The sequence below is a fragment of the Protobothrops mucrosquamatus genome, unplaced genomic scaffold (assembly GCF_001527695.2).
Source record: "Protobothrops mucrosquamatus isolate PMUCROS unplaced genomic scaffold, P.Mucros_1.0 scaffold2971, whole genome shotgun sequence".
In the NCBI taxonomy this organism is placed as follows: Eukaryota; Metazoa; Chordata; class Lepidosauria; order Squamata; family Viperidae; genus Protobothrops; species Protobothrops mucrosquamatus.
This window is the reverse complement of record NW_015388992.1, coordinates 41,491-63,538: the sequence shown is the minus strand read 5'-3', so window position 1 is coordinate 63,538 and position 22,048 is coordinate 41,491. Positions and strand designations below refer to the sequence as shown.

The following is a 22,048-nucleotide window of genomic DNA, read 5'->3' as shown; positions in this document are numbered from 1 at the left end:
AGAGGTCACTTGAGTCTGGAGTCACTCACCAAGCCTTTTCAAAGGCAAAAAAAGAGCTCAGACTAGTCTTCTAGTCCTTATGATGTTCCTGGGAATCCAAGGTTTTCCCTCTGGATGCTGAGGGTGCAACAGAAGAATAAAAACAAAGCCAAGAAACTGGTGTGACTTTAACCTTTGTGAGTAGAATAAACATAAGCGATTAAGAAAGAAAACTTGGGCTGAAGGGAGATTTTGGTGGGAAATCTCCCTCTCAAAAAAAGAACCAGGTTGCTGAGGCAAGTGTAACTCTTAAGGTGGCTGTTATATTTTGTGTCCACTTTAAAAGGTATTTTAAATATGACTCTTTAAGTGTTTTGTTTTGGGCGTAAAGCCATTTTTTAATTTATATACGGGGGGAAAATGCTGTATTTCAGGGGTTTCTGAGGGAGAATCTTGTAATCGTGGATTTCAGAAGGCGGGTAGTAAAATTGCCTCAAACTTTTCTATTTCTGCCACAATAGGAGTGGTGATGAAATTTGGGTTATAAAGGGTTCCTATTTACATCAGCCTTATCTAAAAAAACACAGATTATAAATACATATAAATACACAATACATATCAATCTACATTAAAAAAGTCAAACCACTGTTCCCAAAATAAAATGGCAGACAAGCTCTGTCATTTGGCCTATGCTGAAGTTTTCCTGCCATTAGGCCAAGGATGTATTACAAACATAAAAACCTGACTGGACTGACGTGATATGTTGGGTATTCACAGATTTATTTTGTTAAAAAAATGGGCAGCCTTTCTGTTGCATTAAAGGCCTCAAGTTGAAAATATAGTTGGTTATAAAAATGACAATGCTCTTCCAAAATTATGAATACTGTTTTCAAAGAGTGAGATTTAAACGTGAGGGGTAATTTAGGTCCACATTTCAAATTAATATTTAAAAAAATATATAAAATGGTGCTTCTGACACATTTCCACTGCAGAAATACCACAGAATACCACAAAATAAATCAGCTGCCAATCATCTGCTTTCCCTCAGCAATGTTCCATTAATTTCTTTAGTATTATTTCTCCCAGATCATGGCATGATTTGTAAGGAAAGGGGCAAAATATTTAGTATTTAATAGACCAAAAATTTGGCATCATGGTCAAAGGTCAAAATTAGAGAATACTGCTCAAAATGAAGAATCATCAATTGAACAACATTAAGGTGTTTGGCACATAAACTGAGATCTAACTTTTGGAATGTTAATTGGTGCCTAATTTTTACTGTCCCTGTACAACTAGATGGTGGAGTCTGAAATGTAAAAGAAAAAAAAAAGATGCTGTTAAAGATAAAATAGGCATTATATCCGGTTCCTCATTGGTGAACACATTTTTACACAGGATCTTAGAATCTCTCTCCCAAAATAATTGCCAAGGGCAAAATATTATCTCTAGCGCAAAAAGGGGGAAAAAAAGTACTGGGATCAGTACTTTAGTTCCAAAAGCCCAAATGTATTTACAAAACATCCCTGAAAAAACTGTGACTGTGTTTGTGTTGTGTTGTGTTATAGTCAAGACTGGTACATGAAGGCACTCATTCACAACAACATAAAGTTTTATTTTCAAGTTTAACCTAGAGGCAGGGGTTCAAGATTATCACTTTTATTAAAAATACAAGGTATCTGAGAAAAATCAGAACAGTTATTTTAATGTACAAATTCAAATACCTGTAATGGGTAATTGGAATCCTAAAAATAAAAACAAAGCTGAAAGGAAAGGGGGGAAAAGGGGCAGTTTTCTAAACCACTTATTTATGATTTAAAATATCAACAAGGCCAGCCTACCTTTACTGCATAAGGATATGCACGGAAGTTGGACTTACAAAGTCCCAATATGCATATTAATTCAACTTTGCTGCTGAAATTCCTTAAAAACCTTATCCAGAACAAATAAAACAAAAAATTCCCAACGCCAACTCCTGAACGAAATAAAGGAGAATCAGACTAGCTCTGATGTGTCTTGCTCCGTTTTTATTTGATTTCATTTTGAAGGGAAGGGGTTTTCCCTAAAAACAAAAACAGGAAATCGAAAGCACTAAATATATATAAATATATATATATATATATATATGACAAGTTAAGTGCTTGTGGGACGTTTCAAAAGCGATCTTAAAGAGGAGGAGACGCACGGGAAGAAGGGCGGTTAAGAAACGCAACGCTACAGACCATATACACTTAGATAATTTAAAAATAGGGGGGGGAAAAAAGCATTTCAGCAGCAAAGTGCTCAATAGAATGTACGTCACGAAGGGAGGGAGGGCCGTGGGCGGCATTTTCAGAGGAAATACGGCGTGGTTGTTCTCGGAGGGATGACGCGTTCGGAATCTGGGACAGCTCGGAAAAGTTTCGGCTCTCTCGTGTTCACGTCTTTAAAGACCATGATGGAGGCGATATTCCCGCAGCGATAGCAGTAGTTTGGGGCTGACCAGACCGTTACCAGCTTCTCGTCAAACATGAATTTATAGCCTTCGTGGACCAGCTGATGGGCCCGGCAGATCAGTTTTAAGTTGTTGATGTGGACAAACTGTCAAAAGGCAAAGAGAAAAGGGAGACGATTTACGGCACTAACTCAAGCTAGGTTTTATATGCAGGCAGTCCCCGATTTACGCCCAAAGGTTCCTCTCTCCCGGTTGCTCAGATAATATTCTAAGTGCAGTAAACGAGAAAGCTGGCAAAATAATGACGTAGGGTGGATTTAGAGTTCACCTCATTGGTAACTTTAGCACCAAAAAGCCACCCGGCTCCGCGAGGGCTGATGGCCCAGGTGTCCACGTCTTCTGGGTCAGACCAGACGAGGTCGCAGAAAGCGCCTTTGTGAGGGATCTCTTGGTTGCGCTCGATGGTTCGGATCTGATCCAGTGTTTTGATGTCTGGAGAAAGACCTCCGTGCACGCAGAGGATCTGTTCATCTATCAACTGGAGGAAAATAGAAGGGGTTTTCACTCTCTCTCGAAAGCCAAAAGCTATCTGGGGTAGGAGGAGAGGAGAGCGCATCACTCACATTACCCACCCTTTTTTTTCCCCACAAACAGGACAACGAAGCACTTACCGCTGCTACGGTGAGCATGTCGAAGACTTTAGTGCAGTATCTCCAGGCGTTTGCGTTACCGTATTTTGTTTGGCACTCATCTGTTTGGGAGGAAGAGGAGAAGGAAGAGAAAATAAAGGACACCAGGTTCTATTATTTATTTTGATTCTTTAAAATTTATATCTAGCCTTTTTTTAAAATAAACAGTTCAAGGCGGTTAATGTATCTAATATTCCTTCCTCCTCTTATTTCCCCCCCACAAACATCTTATGAGGTGGGCTGGGCTGAGAGAGAGAGAGAGAGAGGGACAGGCCCAAAGTCACCCAGTTAGATTTCATGCCTAAGGCAGGACTAGAACTCTCCGTCTCCTGGTGATTGGCCCAAAGTCACCCAGCCAGTTTTCTTGCCTCAGACAGGGAATTCCAGAAACTATGAGGGTTATGCTTGCTTGCAATGAAATAAATGTTGCTATAATCCTTTTTAAAAAGCCAAATCCTACCAGTCAGGCTAAATCATGACAGTTTTATGCCGATTGTAACGGAAACAAAAAGACGGTTCCAGGAAAGTGTAGCAGCAGTAGGGTACTCACCATAAAATCCGTAGACCTGGGTTATCTGTCTGCTTTCATGATTCCCACGCAAGAGCGTGATCCGATCCGGCCACTTTGCTTTCAGGGCAAGAAGATAAGTAAATGTCTCTAGACTGTAATAGCCTCTGTCTACAAAATCACCCTGGAAATCAAAACAATGCTTTAATTGAAACAATGTGCTCAGGCTGCCATTTTATGAACAGATAATCAATGTTAGCGGGGTTTGTATGAAACTAAAGAGGCAGAACATTAGGCTGCAGTTGTCAATGTTCGTTTTTCAATTTTTTCTCAATCCTCCTAGGATATAGTACACATAATTATCCAAATACCTGACCCACAAAACTGGATTCTTAGAAAGCTTAGAGTCTAAGCAAGTGTGCTATCTTCTTTTTTAAACCTGTTACTACTAGCTAGCACTTCCTTTTTCAAACTATATGCACTCAGCAAAAGAACAGGAGTTGTATTTTCAGAGCAGAAAACAAAACCACCAGAGCAATCCTCTCCCCTTGATTATTATAATATATATATATATCACATTCCAATCTCTGTTTTCTCTACATTTGTTCATACCATAAATATGTAGTTTGTGTCAGGAACCTGACCTCCAGTTCGGAATAATTCACATAGATCATAAAACTGAAAAGAAAAAAAACACACACGTATTTCAACATAGACAAATTCAAAGTACCCATTGAAATTATTTTGAACTCTGACGGAATTGTAAATGTTCTATTTACAAATCCTAAAAACAATAATAATGTGCAGGCAGTTAATATTACCAATGACTGTCAAAATGTTAGGACAATCTGATACCTGTTGATCCAAGAGAAACATTACAATTCCCTCTTTTTCAGTAACGCCTGGCTTTGTTTAGGCACCCAAATTGGCACCACTGACAAACAAAAGTGAGGTACAAGTGAGATCTGAGGAAAATAAAAAACACAATCCAAAGTATAGTCTGGACCAGAATCCGGATTAGAATCCAGATTCCACATCAGACTAGAATCCAGAATCCAAACAAGAATGGGAATCCAGAGCCCAATCCAGAATTTATTTATTTTTGGGGAGGATGGACCAGAATGGAATCCAGAATCCAATACATAATGGAATCCAAAATCTATTGCAGATTGGAAATCCAGAATGGAACCCAGAACAGAAATCAGAATGGAATCCGAAATCCAAAAGCCATTGCAGAATGGAACCAAGAACCCAATCCGGAATGAATCCAGAATCCAATCCAGAATGTCAAAAAGGTAAGAGTCCATGGGAAATTCCACCTGTCCATGAATGTCACCACAGACGGTAACGGGGGTAGAAACCGGCTGCACGTTTGATTCTTCTAGGAGCAGGTCACAGACGTAGTCACACAGCCGCTAGAAAGACAGAAAAGTTCAGGTCAGGCCATGAGTCACACATGCCGCTAACATCACGTCAAATTCCCCCTTTACGTTCCAAAGTATATCATTTATTCCACTTTTCACATTTTTGAATGGCCCGTCTCCTCCGCCATCTCCCCCGCCTGTTGCCTCTTTTCCTGGGCATCCATTCCCTTTGTTAAGGTGTCTCTGAGCTTTACTGTTTTCTTGCAGGTATTTCCTTAGCCAAACTAGGTAACCTCACTTAAACAGGGAGTAAACCCCACAGTTAGTAGCAACGATGATGTGACCTAGTTGGGTCATTAAACGCCTGCAAGAAAACCACCAAGGACCCCTCATTTCCACCCTGGGCTGCAAATGTTCCCCTTTATTCGCAATGCCATGTCTCCATGGCTCAGGCAGTTTCAGATCAACGTGGAAAGGGGACCACGAGGAAATCCCAGGGACGGGGAGCAGCTCAACTGGGAAGGAGAAAATAAAAATAAAAAAGGCTCCCAGGCACCGCGTCGAGGGGGAGGAAGACAGGACATGATGGAGCCCATTCGAAGTGGGAGGGGGAACCGGGGTTAGGCGGCATGAAGCCCCCCCTTGGCATAGGGGGACCCGTCCTTATGCCCTCCCCTTCCCAGGGGCGCCCCTTCCCGGGTGGCAAGCAGCGCCCTCGAGGGGAGCCCCCCCCTCCGAGGCCCGTCCCGCCCCCCGCCTCACCTTGAGGTCGTTCTCGGGCAGGTACTTGCAGAGCCGCGCTATCTCGACGTACTTATCCAAGTCCAGCGGCGCCATTTTGGCAGAGCAGCTCCGGGGGGGGAGGGGAAGGGGGAGGGGAGGAAGGCAGAAAGAGGAGGAGGAGGAGGAAGAAGAGTGGGGCAGAGAGGACCGGACCGGAAGCTGCGGCTCGCACTTCCGGGTTGGGGCCTAACGGGCGTAGAGGCGGGAAACCCGGGCCGGGCTCCGCCGGGCGAGGCGAACGGGCTCGCGGAGGCAGCCGGTGCGAGCGACGCCGCCCTTTCCGCCCTCCCGTCTTCTCTCGGCCGCACCGGAAGTGAGAAAGCCAACTTGAATCGGACACCGTGCTTCTTTCTGGTCCGCTTCAAGGCCGCTTCCGGTTGTCGGCTTCCGGCTCCTCTCTCTCTTTCTCTCTCTCTCTCTCTGGCCCCGCCCCGCGGGAGTCCATTATGGCGTCCAAACGGCCGCCCTGCCGCGCGGCATGCTGGGATTTGGAGTCAGCGCTGGCTGGTTCCTTTAGCTGCTCTTTTCTCCAGAGAGGCTCTTGCAATGCCCAGGCGGGCACGCTGGCCGGGGATTAGGGGCGTTGGTGTCCAGCAAACGTGCATGGCCTTGGATTGGGGGAAAGTGCCGTTGTGCAGGAGAGTTTGAACAAGCCACAGTCCCAACCCACCATTTGCATACCTTTCGTGCAAACGAGAACCAGAATTGCAAATTTTTGCACGAATAAATTCGAGAAATAAGTAAATGCTAAAGGAAGGAATGCAGAGTCACGCCTCTCCTGTCTTTGGGGAGACGTCAAAGAGGTTGGGGGTGGTGCCAATCGCCTAGCAACGGCCCGGGAAGGGGGGGTTCTCCCTGCAAAACCACGCCTCTTTCCCCCCCTGCATTTGCTTCAATGGCGAAGGCGCTGCGGAAGCTGAAGCCACGGGAGAAACCACAGGCGGCGACCTGGTGAGGGGTTCCTTTGCACGTGTGCATGCTCTTGCTAGGATCAGTGCAAAAAGAGGGCGAGGGCGAGGGATGCTGGAGTGGGGCGAGGGAGGCAGCGCGTGGGAGGTCGCGGAAGCTCTCCCGTTTGCAACCTTGGATGGGTGCATGCAACCAGGCTTGGCACGTCTGCAGGCATTGATCTGCACGGGAAAAGAAGGACCTTGCAAAAGAACCGCGCCAAAAAAAAAAAAAAAAAAAAAGGATAGAGAGCGAGGCATCTCCTTCCTTTCACCTGGGCGCCCACTTCCTGGTTCAATTTTTAGGCAGGTCCTTGACTTTCAGTCACTTGTCTGGAATGGTGTAGGTAGGGTCTCCTGCTTGAGCAGGGGGTTGGACTACAAGACCTCCAAGGTCTCTTCCAGTTCTATTCTGATGGATTGATTGACACCAGGATCTGTCCGTGCAAAATTCCATGGTCCTTCCTCTTCTGGGTAATGCAGAATTCCTAACAAGCATTCCCACTGGGTTGGGAAAGAGGGTAGGTGGGTGGGTGGGTAAGATCCTCCTGGAAAATGGGGCTGATATTTTGTTTGTTTGGAAAAAAATCACCTGGATAAATATTTCTCCTGCTTCTCTCTGCCTGCCAGGTATTCCCTTGCCTTATGTGGGAAGAGTCCCTGTGCTCGTGTGGGCCAAAACTCTTTATATCTGCCTCCTTTGGACCCGGGCAGCAAAAATGGGAAAGTGGTTATCATCGCCGGAGCAAATCCGAGTGGAAGTTTCGCTGACTCCTATTTTATTGATCTTGGTAAGTTCGGCTGGGAGGGAGAAAGCGGGGGAAATGGACATTGCTGAATTGAATTTGTTAAAAATGACCCATGTTTCTAGTCCTTATGGATGCAAAGGCATGCAAATTGCTGAAAGAATTTGTCAGGGAGATTTCTACCAGGTGGCTGGGTGCTTTTTTGGGCACCGCTGTGCCTGAAGAAATGTTTAGTGTAGATCAAGCTGTGTAAAGACAGAAATGGTAGGGCCTCTGAAAGGTTTTGATTTCTCAAGCGTGAGAGATTTTGTTCCCAGCAGGAAATCTTAAAACATATTTAGGGGTTGATATCTGTCCTTCCGCCGTAGATGCTAACTGCTGGACAACGCCTGGTTGGGTAGGTCTGTTGCCACGATACGAACACGCTGCTTTTGTGCCTGCGAGCCGGCCCAACACACTCTGGGTATACGGAGGGGCCAGTGAAACTGGCAACAGAGACTGCGTACAAGTTTTGGATCTAGGTAAGCAGAGCCTCTGTTCGATCCATTGCTGTTATCTGATCCGAGCAAAATTGGATGCAAACCATTTAGTGACAGTTTGAAATTGCAATTATTTATGACCAATCCTTTTACTAACAACCAGCAGCATCCCTGCAGTTCCAATGGTTGTAATTTGGGTGGTGTGTATTTATGTGTTTATGCTGTTGCAGCATCCTGGGGATCCCCACTTGCGTCTTTCATGGCCAGCTTCCCACAAGCAAAGTTAACGAAGGGAGATTGGATTTGCTTAGCAACCACACATTCATTTAACAGCCATGCCAAGCCTTCTTTGTTTACTTCCTCTTTTACCGCTTTGGGTGTTGAGGGGACAGCCATGACAAATCAGTTTGTAAAATTGGGCATGTTTACGTGCTTAACAGCAGATGTTTCGGTGTCAATTGGGGTAATAAAGTTGAGGATTACTTGTACTAAATTCTTCTATGGAATCCCTTCACCGTTTTTCTTCTGGGTTTTTTTTTTGTGTCTTTTATTTACCTATCTTACTTGTAGTGCCAAGACCGGCTTTTCTCAAATTGGTGCACTCTTAATTATTTGGGACTTCCTCTCCTCCAATCCTTAACCACGATGGGCAGCGGAATCCAATGTTTCAAGATTTCTTTCCCAACTGACTTGGGGACAAGTCTGATCTGACCTCTTTGCAGAGTCATCTGGAATTTAGCAAGTCTGGTCTGGGTCCACTCACCGTCTTTTCTCTTGCTAGAAACTGGGTCGTGGCAGAAAACCAACGTGGCCGGCAATCCACCGAGCCCTCGCACGTATCATACCTCCACGGCAGCCGTTGGGGACCGGTTATATGTATTTGGAGGAGGGGATAAAGGGGTGGATCCTGTCCAAGACCAGCAACTTCACATACTTGACTCAGGTGAATGAACAAATTTAAGGCTGGGTTTTTTCCCCCCATGTGCCCTTAAGTTGCACGAACTAAAAGAGGTAGGAGAACTACAGATCCCAGCCTTCCGTGCAGTATTTGTTCTTTCGGCTGGGGCTGGTTCACCCATCATACGAAGCCCATACGAAGGGTATGTCAGAACAAACCTTAGTTCTGATTTGAGAAGCTAACCTAACTTTAGTTTCCCTTTTTAAAAAGCCACCTTGACGTGGTCACAGCCAGAGGTGCGTGGTCAGCCTCCTGCTCCCCGACATGGCCACGTGGTGGTAGCGGTTGAGAACCGACTGTTTATACATGGCGGCTTGGCTGGCGACACGTTTTATGACGACCTGTTCTCCATTGACATACGTAAGTACACCCTATGTAGTGTTAAAATTAGCAAGGGAGGTGCATTTGAGTCTCTTCGCTCTCAAGTGTTTTAAAATCTTTCCTAAAGAGTCTTCCCAAGCCACCTCCAGCATTTTTGTAATCACCAAAATGGCCACTATAAGGATGGATCCCAAATGAAGTTTTGGGCTGTCATTGTCCAGTTTTGATTTGCTTCCCGAAACTCTGGTTACTGTTGTTTTGAATTAAAAGGAATCTTTTAAAAGTTTTGGTGGAGAACAGTGAAAGAACTTGGGCAATTTCTTAAGAGAGCCTCATCTAGAACTTAAGAACCAAACCTAGAATGAAGAACTTTCCTGACAGTGAAAAAAAAATTAAGCAGCGAGACGGCTTGCCTTCAGAAATTGTAGGTACTCCATCAACACTGGAGGCTTTCGGGAAAAGACCGGACAGCCATTAGTCTGGAATAAATATAGTGTTTCCAGTTTGAGCAGGGGGCTGGACTAGAAGACCTCCAAGGTCCCTTCCAACTCTTATTATTCTGTTGGGCGTCAAAGAGTTGAGCTCAATTTCTGGTGATAGTACTTGGCTCCTGAGGGTAGATAAACCAGTTTGATTTCAAATCCCTCTTTAGCCAAGATGTTTCTGGATCTCCCTGCTCAGACTGATCTATGGTACTTAGTATGGTTCAAAAGATAAAAACGGGAAGAAGCAGGATATTTCTAATACAGAAATGCCACTTTTTTTAAAAAGGGGAGGTCATCTCGAATAAAGCAAGCCAGGGTTTGTTGTCTTTTCTCTGCAGGGGATCTTAAATGGGAGAAATTGTCCAGCTCAGGATCCGTTCCCAGAGGCCGAGCGGCACACTCAGCCGTTGCTTTCCAAGAGCATGTTTACATTTTTGGAGGGATGGACCCAACGGGGGAACTCAATACGATGTACAAGTATCACACAGGTATTCTTGGCGATTGCTTTAGTCCTCTGGCGTGATGGGTTTTTCAGGACTGGGTCGGCATCTACAGAGCCACGAGATGTCCCCTGGAGCAGTGGCCCTCAACCTTTTCCTTCACCACGGGACCCCTTTAAATGCCGTTTTGTGGCCACGGACCTTGAGACTTAACTCAAGATTGAAATCGTAACATTTCAAGCTTTCGTGGCCTCTCGGGGGCCTGTGGACCACAGGTTGAGAATCACTGCTCTCTAGAGAACAAGCAGGGCTGATAGAAGGGACTGTTGTGTATGTGGAACTAATGGTTAGTTCTAGTCCAGCTTTAGTCATAGAAGCCAGCTGGGAGACTTTGGGCCAGTCCCTCCCTCTCTCAACCCAACTCACAGCGGGGGAAAAAATAGGAGTATTCGGGATTTCCCCCACTTTATTTCCAAAAATAATAAAATAACCCCTTTGTTTTCTTTCTGAAAACATTAAAACCGCTGCAGAAAAAAGTCATTGGACGCAGCTGGAGTTCACCATTCCGCTACCTTCTGGCCGGCTGGACCACTCAATGTGTGTTATTCCTTGGGGAACCTCTGGAGAAGAGCTCCACAATCACAAAGAAACACCAGAAGCTGCACAAGGGGAGGAGGGTCCCAGGGAAGGCCGGCTGGTTCATCTCTGCTTGGTGTTTGGGGGCATGAACATTAAAGGGGATATCTATAATGACTGTATCGTAAGCATGCTAGAAGAATAAAGTTAGGCCATGCAAGTATTAAGACTCGTGGTCTGATGGGGGGGGGTGCCTGTGGCAGTAAGCCCCACATTTAACTATCCACCTTTGAAAAAACAAACCCACAAATGTTGGCAGTATTTGTAGTCTCAATCAGCAAACAGCATGGATGGCTCCAGAGAATAAATTGGTTCCAATTTAAAGAGGGTATTTGAAACTCAGGGTTGAACGATGGAGTTCCTTGGCTCACTCTTGGAGCTTGGTGGTTTTTCTTGCAGACATTTCATCACCCAACTAGGTAACATCATCAGTACTAGAAGGGTGTGGGGCTTATGGGGGGGAGAAGGACGACGACTGTGGGGTCCTTACTGCTCTCTGAGCTTGGTTATTTTCTTGCAGACGTTTTATTACCTAACTAGGCAACTGATGACGTTACCTACTTGGGTTAATGAAAAGTCTGCCAAGCAAACTCTTTGCAGACACAGGAACCAAACCCTTGAAATTCAGTGTAAATAACAAATTTATTGGCGCTTTGGAGGGTAGAAAAAATTCTCCGTGGAACACACACCACCCCACTTTTTTTTTTTTAAATAGAACAATTGTAAGGTGAATGCGTCAAGGAAGGACCCCCCCCTCCTGGCAAGTTAAACTTCCTCCCCTATCCCCCCCCCAATCCCACCCTCCAGGGACACTTATCAACTGCTAACGAAAAGCAGTAATCAGCCGCTTTGGGGCTATAAACATTTCCAAACTCCACGCGAGGTGAAGATTCTGATCACATCCCAGTTCTTGAGTTCAAATAGCTTAAAACCAAAGGAAAAGGAAAAAAATGTCCAAAAGTCCACTATTTACACAGCGTGGCCATTCCAGGGAAGGAAAAAAAACAACAAAAAAAAGCCGGGACAGGCCTATAACTCATCCTTCTCCGCCGTCTCTTCTTCCCCGCCGGGGGGAGGACCCGCCCCGCCGTACAACTTCCCCACGATGGGCTGCACCACTTCCTCCAGCTCTTTCTTCTGGGCTTTGAAGTCTTCGATGTCGGCCTCCTGGTGGCTCTCTAGCCACTCGATCTTCTCCTCCACGGCCTTCTCTATGGTCTCCTTCTCCTCCGACGACAGCTTGCCCCCCAGCTTTTCCTTGTCGCCGATTTGGTTCTTCAGCGAGTAGGCGTAGCTCTCCAGCTCGTTGCGGGCGTCGATGCGCTCCTTCAACCTCTTGTCCTCCTCGGCAAACTTCTCCGCGTCGTTGACCATCCTCTCGATCTCTTCGGGCGTCAAGCGGTTCTGGTCGTTGGTGATGGTGATCTTGTTCTTGTTGCCCGTGCCTTTGTCCTCCGCCGTCACCCGCAGGATGCCGTTCACGTCGATCTCAAAGGTGACCTCGATTTGAGGGACGCCCCGCGGGGCAGGCGGGATGCCGGTCAAGTCAAAAGTGCCAAGCAAGTGATTGTCCTTTGTGAGGGGGCGTTCTCCTGCAGGAAAGGGAAAAGAAACACGATGTTGAATGGCTATCCTCGGCTGCCGGGGTTTTAGATTAAAAAGATCTGTGATCTCTTATCGACTTCATATAACGAAATAAACAGAGCTGGAAGGGAACTTGAGGTCTTCTAGTCCTACTGAAGCAAAAGGGACAAGGGTATTTAACATGGTACATATTAAGTATGTACCATATACCCATGAAGTTAAAAGTGATGGATAAAATTAAGGCTGGTCATTTGCATTTAAGCTATGGTCCATTTTCAACAGGCAAGCCAAGTGCTGTATTTAAAAAAAACACACCGAGTATAATTTAGCATTTCTAACCAGACATGCTGAGAGTTGAGCAGGAGATCACGAGTTCTAGTCCTGCCTTAGGCATGAAAGCCAACTGGGTGACTTTGGGCCAGTCCCACCCTCTCAGCCGAGCCCTACCTCACAGGATTGTTGTCGGGAAAATCGGAGGAAGGAAGGAGTGTTGGAGATGTTTGCTGCCTTATTTATAAAAAAGAATAAAGGAGACAAATAAGTTTACCTTCGTAGACTTTGATGGTCACTGTTGGCTGGTTGTCAGAAGCGGTGGAGAAGATCTGGGACTTCTTGGTGGGGACCACGGTGTTCCTTGGGATGAGTTTGGTCATGACGCCCCCCACAGTTTCAATGCCCAAAGTTAGGGGACACACATCAAGTAGCACCAAGTCACCTGAAAGGAAGGAAGGAAAATTAAGGCACAGCCTGGGAAAAAGTCAGAAATTGAGCCTTCCTCACAACCTGGACTTGTCACTTCACAAATGAGCCTCTCTCTCTCGGCTTACCAGTATCCTGATCGCCAGAAAGGACGCCGGCTTGGACAGCAGCACCATAAGCCACGGCTTCGTCAGGGTTGATGCCTCTGGAAGGCTCTTTGCCGTTGAAGAACTCCTTGACAAGCTGCTGGATTTTAGGAATCCGGGTGGAGCCCCCAACAAGGACAATTTCGTCAATATCGGGTTTCTTCAGGTCTGCATCCTCTAGAACCTTCTGGACAGGCTTCATGGTGGAGCGGAAAAGATCCTGGAGGAAGGAGTTAAAAGGATCAGTCGCTTGTTTTTGACGCTTCAGAGGAGAACCAGAAGTACATCTAAACTTGGCAAGACTGGTGGGCTTCAACTGCCAGAATTTCACCAGTCTTAAAGCTGCCAAGGTTGGAGGACTCCTGTACTAAGGCATCTCATAGAAGCAACTCCCATCACATCACCATTTTGATTCAACGTTAAAAACTAGCATTGGTTCCTCCCTATTCTACTACCCCCCAACGTTCACTGGGTTAGCCCATCCCTTTGAAGGTCACCTACCATGTTCAGCTCTTCAAACTTGGCCCTGGTGAGGGTTTCCGAGAAGTCCTCGCCCTCAAAGAAAGATTCAATCTCGATCCTGGCCTGGTGCTGAGCGGAAAGCGCTCTCTTGGCCTTCTCCACTTCTCGCCGGAGTTTCTGGACCGCCCGGTTGTCTTTGCGGACGTCCTTGCCGGTCTTCTTCTTGTAGAGTTTGATGAAGTGCTCCATCACCCGCTGGTCGAAGTCTTCTCCTCCCAGGTGCGTGTCCCCGTTGGTGGCCACCACTTCGAAGACCCCGTTGTCGATGGTCAAGAGAGACACGTCAAAAGTCCCGCCGCCCAAGTCGAAGACGAGGATGTTCTTTTCTCCTTCGCGTTTATCCAAGCCGTAGGCGATAGCAGCTGCAGTGCTACAGGAAGGGGGAAAAAAACCACACCCCACGTTAGAACGGTACACCAAGGTGTAACCTTCGATAGCGGGAGGAAGAGCAGCGTTGAGGTGGTGGCATCCACTTACGGCTCGTTGATGATTCTCATGACGTTCAATCCAGCGATGGTGCCGGCGTCCTTGGTGGCCTGGCGCTGAGCATCGTTGAAGTACGCGGGCACAGTGACCACAGCGTGGGTGACCTAGTAATAAAGATGGGGGGGGGGTTAATTGAATGCTGAAGAAGTCTCTGATGTAATTCACTCATAAAAAACAGAGGGGCTTCCATTCTCCACCGAATTGTTCTTTCTAGAAAAAGCCTGGTCCAAGGAGCTACATCTCACCTTCTTCCCCAAGTAGGCTTCAGCGGTTTCTTTCATCTTGGTCAAAACCATGGCGGAGATTTCTTCCGGGGCAAAGGTTTTGGTCTGGCCTCCTCCAATATCCACCTGGATATATGGCTTGGTCTTTTTTTCGATAACCTGTTTAAGACGAGAAGGATCAAACACCATTACAATCCAGAAATCTTGCATCCGCACAACATAAAACCATTTTTTTTTCTGGGGAAAAGTGAATGTTGTACTCCAGAACGCAGGTAAACTGCCTTATTATTAATGACCAAACACTTTTCTAGTTTCTAACAGAATATTGGTAACAGAACTTCCCCCAAAAGGCTCCAAGAGTATTTCTCCAAGTGCAACAAGGTGAATGGACTTAAGGTTTAATATACAAAGTTATATGCTACTGCATTTCCAAGCTAATGTTAGACTGGATTCATATCTTCATTCAGCCATAAATGTAGGAGACCGGCCCCCCAAAAGTGGTTTGATGTGTGAACCAATCATTGTGAGCGATTAGAATGAACTCCAGCCTAGCTGGAAGGGAGAAAATCTTGCAAAAATGTCAGATTTTTTTACAAGATGCATCAGAACCAAGAGGGAAACTCTGCCTGACCTTGAAAGGCAGGTACTTGATATCCTGCTGCACCGAAGGGTCGTTCCACGTTCTCCCGATCAGACGCTTGGCATCAAAGACGGTATTCTCGGGGTTTGAAGTCAACTGATTCTTGGCTGCATCGCCAATGAGACGTTCCCCTTCCGGAGTGAAGGCCACGTAGGAGGGCGTGATCCGGTTGCCCTGATCGTTGGCAATAATCTCAACACGTCCGTTCTTGAAGACACCGACACTAGAGGGAAGAAAGAATTGTGGTCATTCCATCAGCGTATGCTTCCGTTTAAAAAAAGAAAAAAAGCATCAACAGCACAGCAGCCACGACTGACAGGAAGCTATCTTGATGCAGAAGAACATTCTTATTCATTTTCAATGAGAAATTTGCCCTGCATTACAACACTGGTTGTATATAAAATGAGAGCAAAATCCACTGAGGATGTTACCTAGTTGGATCATGCAACGTCTGCCAGAAGACACCCAAGATCAGAGAGCACCAAGGACCCCACAGTCTAACCCAGAGCTATGAATATTCTCTTCCATTGGCTGAGACAGCTATTTGCATGCCTCCAAGTTTTGCATAAGTCCACCAATTCGATATGCTAACCAATTTACCCTATTGTGCCAAATTTCCAGCCACGTTCTGCACCAAGATCTTCCAGGCACCCCCAATGAAACCCAATACCCATAGATTGGAGCAGCTCTCTTCTTTTACATACCAGGAGTAAGTGGTTCCCAAATCGATGCCAACCACCGTCCCCACCTCTTCCCTCTTATCGTCATCCTCGGCAGCAAAGACGCTGCCCACCAGCAGCAGACAGACAATGGCGTACTTCATGTTGCTTTTAGAGGTTTTTTTTTTGTTCTCTCACACACCAAACAAGCAATAAAACACTGCAGGAAGAAAAGATCCGAGAGAGAGAGCCATAAGACCAAATGGAGTTATATTCCCCCCCCCAAGAGGGTTTTGCATCATCACTCAATGGAAGCATCCGGGAAGTGACGTGGGGACAAGACTGAGTCTGGCCTACGGAAACTGAATCAATGAAAATAAAACCTGTAGAGTTTTTATTCCGGCTCGACTCTCCCACTCTGTTCTCATTGCAGAACAGACGATACAGATGAAAGCCTGAGAAAATCAAGGCAGTCTGCCCCCTTTTTTTAAAGAAATTGTCATCAGCTATTCTAGCACCATGCCTGCCAGCTCTACACACAGCCATTATATCAAACTACGCAAGCCTGAAAATGCCAGCTGGGCACATACTGGGGGGTGAAACCCCTGCCACCCCGGGCTCAAAATAAAAGGCAAATAAACCCATATAGCACCCCAGGGATGCTGCATCAGGTTAAGCAGGCCTGGCTTCAGGTCTTCCTGCATTCAGATTGACATTTCATCGTCCAGGCTTTGGCAGCTGACATGAGCTCCTTTTTAAAGACCCTGTAATAATGCATCAACCCCCCCCCCAAAAAAAAGACACAGACACCAAAAAGACGCCAGAATAGAAGAAACTAACCATATCCTCTTTTAAGGAGAATTGCAAAATATAAAGGCAAATACATAAATGATCTTTAGGGATTAAAAGGACTGAAAGAGGACCCCCATATACATAAAAGGGCTGAAAGAGGACCCCCATATACATAAAAGGGCTGAAAGAGGACCCCTATATACATAAAAGGGCTGAAAGAGGACCCCCATATACATAAAGGCTGAAAGAGGACCCCCATATACATAAAAGGGCTGAAAGAGGACCCCTATATACATAAAAGGGCTGAAAGAGGACCCCTATATACATAAAAGGGCTGAAAGAGGACCCCCATATACATAAAAGGGCTGAAAGAGGACCCCCATATACATAAAAGTCAAAATGAAATGCTGCAATAGGCAAAATAAAATAGAGGCCAATGTCCAGTTGTTGCTTTTTTTATAAAATCAGGCATCAAATAGGCTAGATCCAAGAATTTATTGAAATATTGGAATAAAATGAAGCCCCCCCACCTCCAAGCAGCCCCCCTTCCCTTGCTGATCCCCCCCCCATCCCAATCCCATGATCATGCAGGCTGTGGATGATGCGATCTGCAGTCTCGGGACCCTCCTGGGTGGAACTAAAGGCGGGGGAGCCCCCATAGGAGCCCCCCCATTCTCCCACCGCCCCCATTTGGGGTTTTGGGGGTCCCTGCAGGGAGATCGAGGCAGGGAAGGGCCGTCCAGAGGATTCCCCCCGAGACAGCACGTGGTCTGGGCTCATGACAACCCCCGCCAGGGCTCACCGATCTCGCCGCGCAGGGCTGCCCGCCGCCGCTTCTCGCCTCTCGCCGCCTTCCAAAAGCCGCGCTGCCCCGATCCGAGTACTCAGGCCCCGGCGCCCATCCGCGCTTATATAGCCTCCCGCAGCCTCGCGTGGAGCTCCTCCATTGGTGCGTTTCCCCGCGGTGGAGCTTCCCCATTGGCGGCCGGCTAGCAAGCTGGCCGGGCCCGATTGGCCCGCTCCGAGCGTGACGCGCGTACCCCATCCCACTCGCCTCCCCCTCCCTTCTTGGGGTTTTTTTTTTTTTTTTTTTTTAGCTTGCCGCCGCCGCCGCGCGCTTCATTGGGCCGTCCTACCGGTGTCGCGGACCAATGAGAGGCCGCGCCGTAGGCCAGGCGGAGAGCGCCGATTGGCCCGGAGGGGGACGTCGTGCAACGTGGGGACGGGAGGTTAATACGCGACGAGGCAGGGTCTTTCTGGAGGTATCCATGGTTACGAGGCCTAGCGGGCCTCTGCAGGCGTTGGCAGGGTGGTCAAAGGGGGATGATATTGAAAGGAAGCCCTTGGCCGGGTCGGGAAAAGGAGAAGGAAAAAAAGAGCAATTAGGGTGGAAGAAGGAGCTGGGTGACCCCTTTGCATGGATAGCTTCTTCCCCAGGAGCAGTTTCCATGAAAGGGAGCACTACATTAACCCTTTTCCACAGCCAGCAAGCTGCCTGGGGGTCATGGGCATTTGAATCCCACAAGGAGCCTCAGCTTGGCTCTCCAGTAGTTCAGAGATGCTTCATGCCCATTTTCTCCCTTGCAGGACCACATACGTGGAGCGTGAGGGATGATCATCATATATGTGTGCTTTTTAACATGTGCATTGACCCTGTATAATCTTTATATTTGCACAAGGCATTATTATCCTGTATTGCTCATTTATGGGACATGGATTTATTACTCAAATAGATTTAGTATTCCACTGGCTCTTTACTTAATATTAATAACTACGGTATTATGTACTTGTTATTAACCATTACGTATTTAATAACATTTCTTCCACGGGTGCAAATTGACCCACAGAGGTTGTCCTCTGCCTCGTTTTTATTCTCGCAACAGCCCTGCAAAGTAGACGCCATGGTCACGTGATCAAAATTTCTGCCGCTTGGCAACTGGCATGTACTTGTGCCGGTTGCAGCGTCCCGGAATCACGTGATCCCCTTTTGTGACCTTCTGACAAGCAAAGTCAATGGGGAAGCCAGATTCACTTAACAACCCTGTTACTAGCTTGACAACTGCAGTGACTCACTTAACAACAGTGGCAAGCAAGGTCGCAAAAAGGGGCAAAACTCACTTAACAACTGTCTCACTTAGCAACAGAAATTTTGGGCTCAATTGTAGTCCTAAGTCGAGGACTATCTGTAGTTGGGGTTGTGAGTCATATTGTGAGTCACGTTGTTTCTTTGCATTGCACCACATCCTGCCCTACAATTTCTTCCAGATTGAGGCATCATTCTCCATATACTGAGCAGAACACTCTCTTGATTTGCGTAACTGCCCTCAGGGAGGCATCAGACAATGTGTCTAACAAGGCTACTAACTTATAAAATAAAACAAAATGTATCCTGTGAACACAGTTTGTGTTCATTAAATGATCTGTTTTTTTTATAAATCTTCCTAACCACTGGATACTGTTAAATAAATTGGAAATGATACATTATTATGACTTCAGTGGCACAGTCTAGATAACCTCCAAGGATTCTTTCCTGTCAATCTTTATAGGTTTCTAGATATGTCACACTAAGCCATGATTTATTAAAGAAACTACGGTTGGTAGCATCCCATGTGTGTTTGGCCCGAAGCAACCCAACCACAGTATAATTTAGCAAAATGAATGAACCAGATCGTGGATTCGCCCATCATATTAAACTATGGCTTTTTAAACTTAGCTGGTCACATTCACCTACTAACACCTTAATTTAGTATAACTAGTATAATTGTATTTGGACAATATACCCAACATAGTCTAATAAATCCCACTAAATCTTAGTATTATTTATAAAAGAGTCACATGCTACAGCTGCTATTCACCATCCAGCTACAATTGTGCACACTAAAAGTTACAAAAACATGTACAGGTAGCCCTCGACTTAGCAGTTCATTTAGTGACCATTTGAAGTTACAACGACACTGAAAAAAAGGGACTTAAGACCATTTTTCACATTTAACAACCATTGCAGCATCACCGTGGTTACAATTCAGACAGTTCAGATCAGATCAAAAGAAATATGAAGAGCCATGTTACACACGGTTGGCATGCACATCCCTTTTTAAGGAAGCCTACACTTCTTTGAAGTTGGAATTATTATTTTTTGTTTCTTCTTATCATCTATTTACAGTATTCATAATTTGCTACTTTTTTATTTGTCAGAAGCAGCTACAAATTATAGACATATATCAAACGATATGGCTATAATTTGCTACTATAAGCAAACAAGCCTTTACCATACTCTCTTCCTTCAGTTCTATACTCTGCATTTGACTGTAGAGGGTGCAGTGATACCATTTTTAGCCTGGATTTCTCAAACTATGTCTTTCTTGAGTGATAGTCATTTATTTGCATATATGATAGAATACTATATATTATTAGACTTGGCCAGCATCTCGCAAGTACTGTAGGCAGGGCATCTAAGCTGGGGAATATTTCTCTTTTAAGGGCCAACAGTTGTGACCCCGTGCTTTCCTTTGCCCTCCTCGTCCATATTTCCTTTGGTGATATCTCTTTTAGATTATAAGCCAGCGGCTCATTTCTTTGAATCCATTTTTTTTTTAAAAAAAAAGTGATCCAAAGGTGCATGTTTTAACCCAACAGCTGGCTGAATGCGAGCTTGTTCAATTGCATCACGACCTAATATTTCATTTTGGCATGGGGCACCAAGCCAACAGTCTTTGGAATGTACGGGAAATTCTGTTCGCTTGTAAACAGAACGGTTTCTCCTTTGCTAGCTGAAATGCCAATTGCCATTCAAGGTGTTACGCTCAAAGGAGTCCAAAAATAGACATGAGCCGGGCAGAAAACATTCATGAGCTGGCTCTCAAGAAACCACAATCGACAGAAAGCAGTTTGAGAGAGAGAATTTTTTTTTTAAAAAAAAACAATGTATAACTGATATAAAACTATATATAAGGGAAGGCCTATGTAAAACAATATCTTTTGCACAGGGGGCGACATTTTTCTTTCTGCATCTTTATTTCTAACATGGAGAAAAAACATTCACACCCAGAGATAGTACCAATCTTAATTATATTGCATCAATTATATTTCATTGCCTCAATTATATTTCATTGGCAAGCATCACGAGATCAACCCTACAGGCCACAGGAGTAAATATTAGAGATTGGATTTTTTCCAGGTTCCTGCCAAAGTTCACCTCACCACACCCCCAAACAAAAATCGGGTATAATTTATACTCATCCTTAGTTTCTGTTCACTGTCAACCTACCCATTCCTTAAGGAAGATCTTTACTGGAGGGAGGGGGGGGTATATAGTTGGATTAGTTGCCCTGGATCCCACCAACAGTTTTTCTCTGCACAGAATATTTGAAATGCTTAGATACAATAGATACCGGTGCTTTTCATTTGAGGCAACGAATCAAATCAGTTTAAAGCATATTTTTGCATTGTTCCATGAATTTCAATTTATTAGGTCCTCAGCTTTAGAATTAGAACAACAAGAGTTGTAAGGCTAAACCTGATGAATTACATACCGAGAGCCACATTCACACAGGACGTGAACAAATACGTCCAGACTTGTTCCACACACTGTTTACCAACATGAAATTAAAAAAAGAAAAACCAGAATCATCTACCTCCTTGCCCTGGAGGAGATATTGAAATTTTAAATGTCAAAACTCTGCTGGATTCCAGCATCCATTTTACTAACCACCCTCTGAGGGCCACAAGGTTGAAAAGAGCTTTCAAACTTAACACTGGGAGTTGCCTTTTTGGCAAACGTACACCTTCTCTTTGAAGTTTTAAGGCGTGCTTTCCCATCCTTTGCAGATTAAATCTCCGTTCTGCCTCCCTGTTATTTTTCGGATCTGATCACAGAAGTCTAAGTCTCTATTATAGCAAATGTCTTATTTCATTTCTGGGGACTATATGAATCTCTGTCTGTCTGTCTGTCTGTCTGTCTGTCTGTCTGTCTGTCCATCCATCTATCCACTTATAGTATCTATTCATTTATTTTGTCCCCTATCTATCTATCTATCTATCTATCTATCTATCTATCTATCTATCTATCTATCTATCTATCTATCTTTCCAAAAACAAACTGTGAACACCAGGAGTATATCAAACTATACAAAGTTTAATAACATAAAACATAAAACAAAACTACACCAAGCTTTCGTCGGACTCCTTCCAACTTCGTCAGGGTTACGTGCCAGTCTATCTATCTATCTATCTATCTATCTATCTATCTATCTATCTATCTATCTATCTATCTATCTATCTATCTATCTATCTATCTATCTATCTATCCACTTACAGTATCTATTCATTCATTTTGTCATCTATCTATCTATCTATCTATCTATCTATCTATCTATCTATCTATCTATCTATCTATCTATCTATCTATCTATCTATCTATCTATCTATCTATCTAATCACTATCCTATCTATCTATCTATCTATCTATCTATCTATCTATCTATCTATCTATCTATCTATCTATCTATCTATCTATCTATCTATCTATCTA

The 22,048-nt window shown here is 45.1% G+C and overlaps 3 protein-coding genes across 3 annotated transcripts; 1 reads left to right on the top strand and 2 right to left on the bottom strand.

The window, feature by feature from the left end:
- Positions 1-1,585: 1,585 nt before the first annotated feature.
- PPP6C (protein phosphatase 6 catalytic subunit) lies at positions 1,586-5,819 on the bottom strand. Its single transcript, XM_015826122.1, has 7 exons — positions 5,734-5,819; positions 4,927-5,022; positions 4,220-4,285; positions 3,650-3,791; positions 3,082-3,161; positions 2,739-2,948; positions 1,586-2,556 (listed from the first exon to the last, which is right to left on the bottom strand). Exons 1-7 carry the CDS (start codon positions 5,806-5,808, stop codon positions 2,308-2,310), a joined length of 918 nt encoding a protein of 305 aa, XP_015681608.1. The 5' UTR covers positions 5,809-5,819; the 3' UTR covers positions 1,586-2,307.
- Positions 5,820-6,505: 686 nt separating this feature from the next.
- On the top strand, positions 6,506-10,933 carry RABEPK (Rab9 effector protein with kelch motifs). The gene is made up of 7 exons (XM_015826123.1): positions 6,506-6,705; positions 7,332-7,492; positions 7,816-7,968; positions 8,708-8,869; positions 9,095-9,244; positions 10,029-10,178; positions 10,661-10,933. Exons 1-7 carry the CDS (start codon positions 6,650-6,652, stop codon positions 10,909-10,911), a joined length of 1,083 nt encoding a protein of 360 aa, XP_015681609.1. The 5' UTR covers positions 6,506-6,649; the 3' UTR covers positions 10,912-10,933.
- An 838-nt stretch (positions 10,934-11,771) lies between these two features.
- On the bottom strand, positions 11,772-17,396 carry HSPA5 (heat shock protein family A (Hsp70) member 5). Its single transcript, XM_015826124.1, has 9 exons — positions 17,321-17,396; positions 15,772-15,946; positions 15,059-15,290; positions 14,449-14,586; positions 14,195-14,307; positions 13,697-14,087; positions 13,178-13,415; positions 12,898-13,065; positions 11,772-12,358 (listed from the first exon to the last, which is right to left on the bottom strand). The coding sequence occupies exons 2-9, from the start codon at positions 15,888-15,890 to the stop codon at positions 11,796-11,798; spliced, it is 1,962 nt and encodes a 653-aa protein (XP_015681610.1). The 5' UTR covers positions 15,891-15,946; positions 17,321-17,396; the 3' UTR covers positions 11,772-11,795.
- Positions 17,397-22,048: the final 4,652 nt, after the last annotated feature.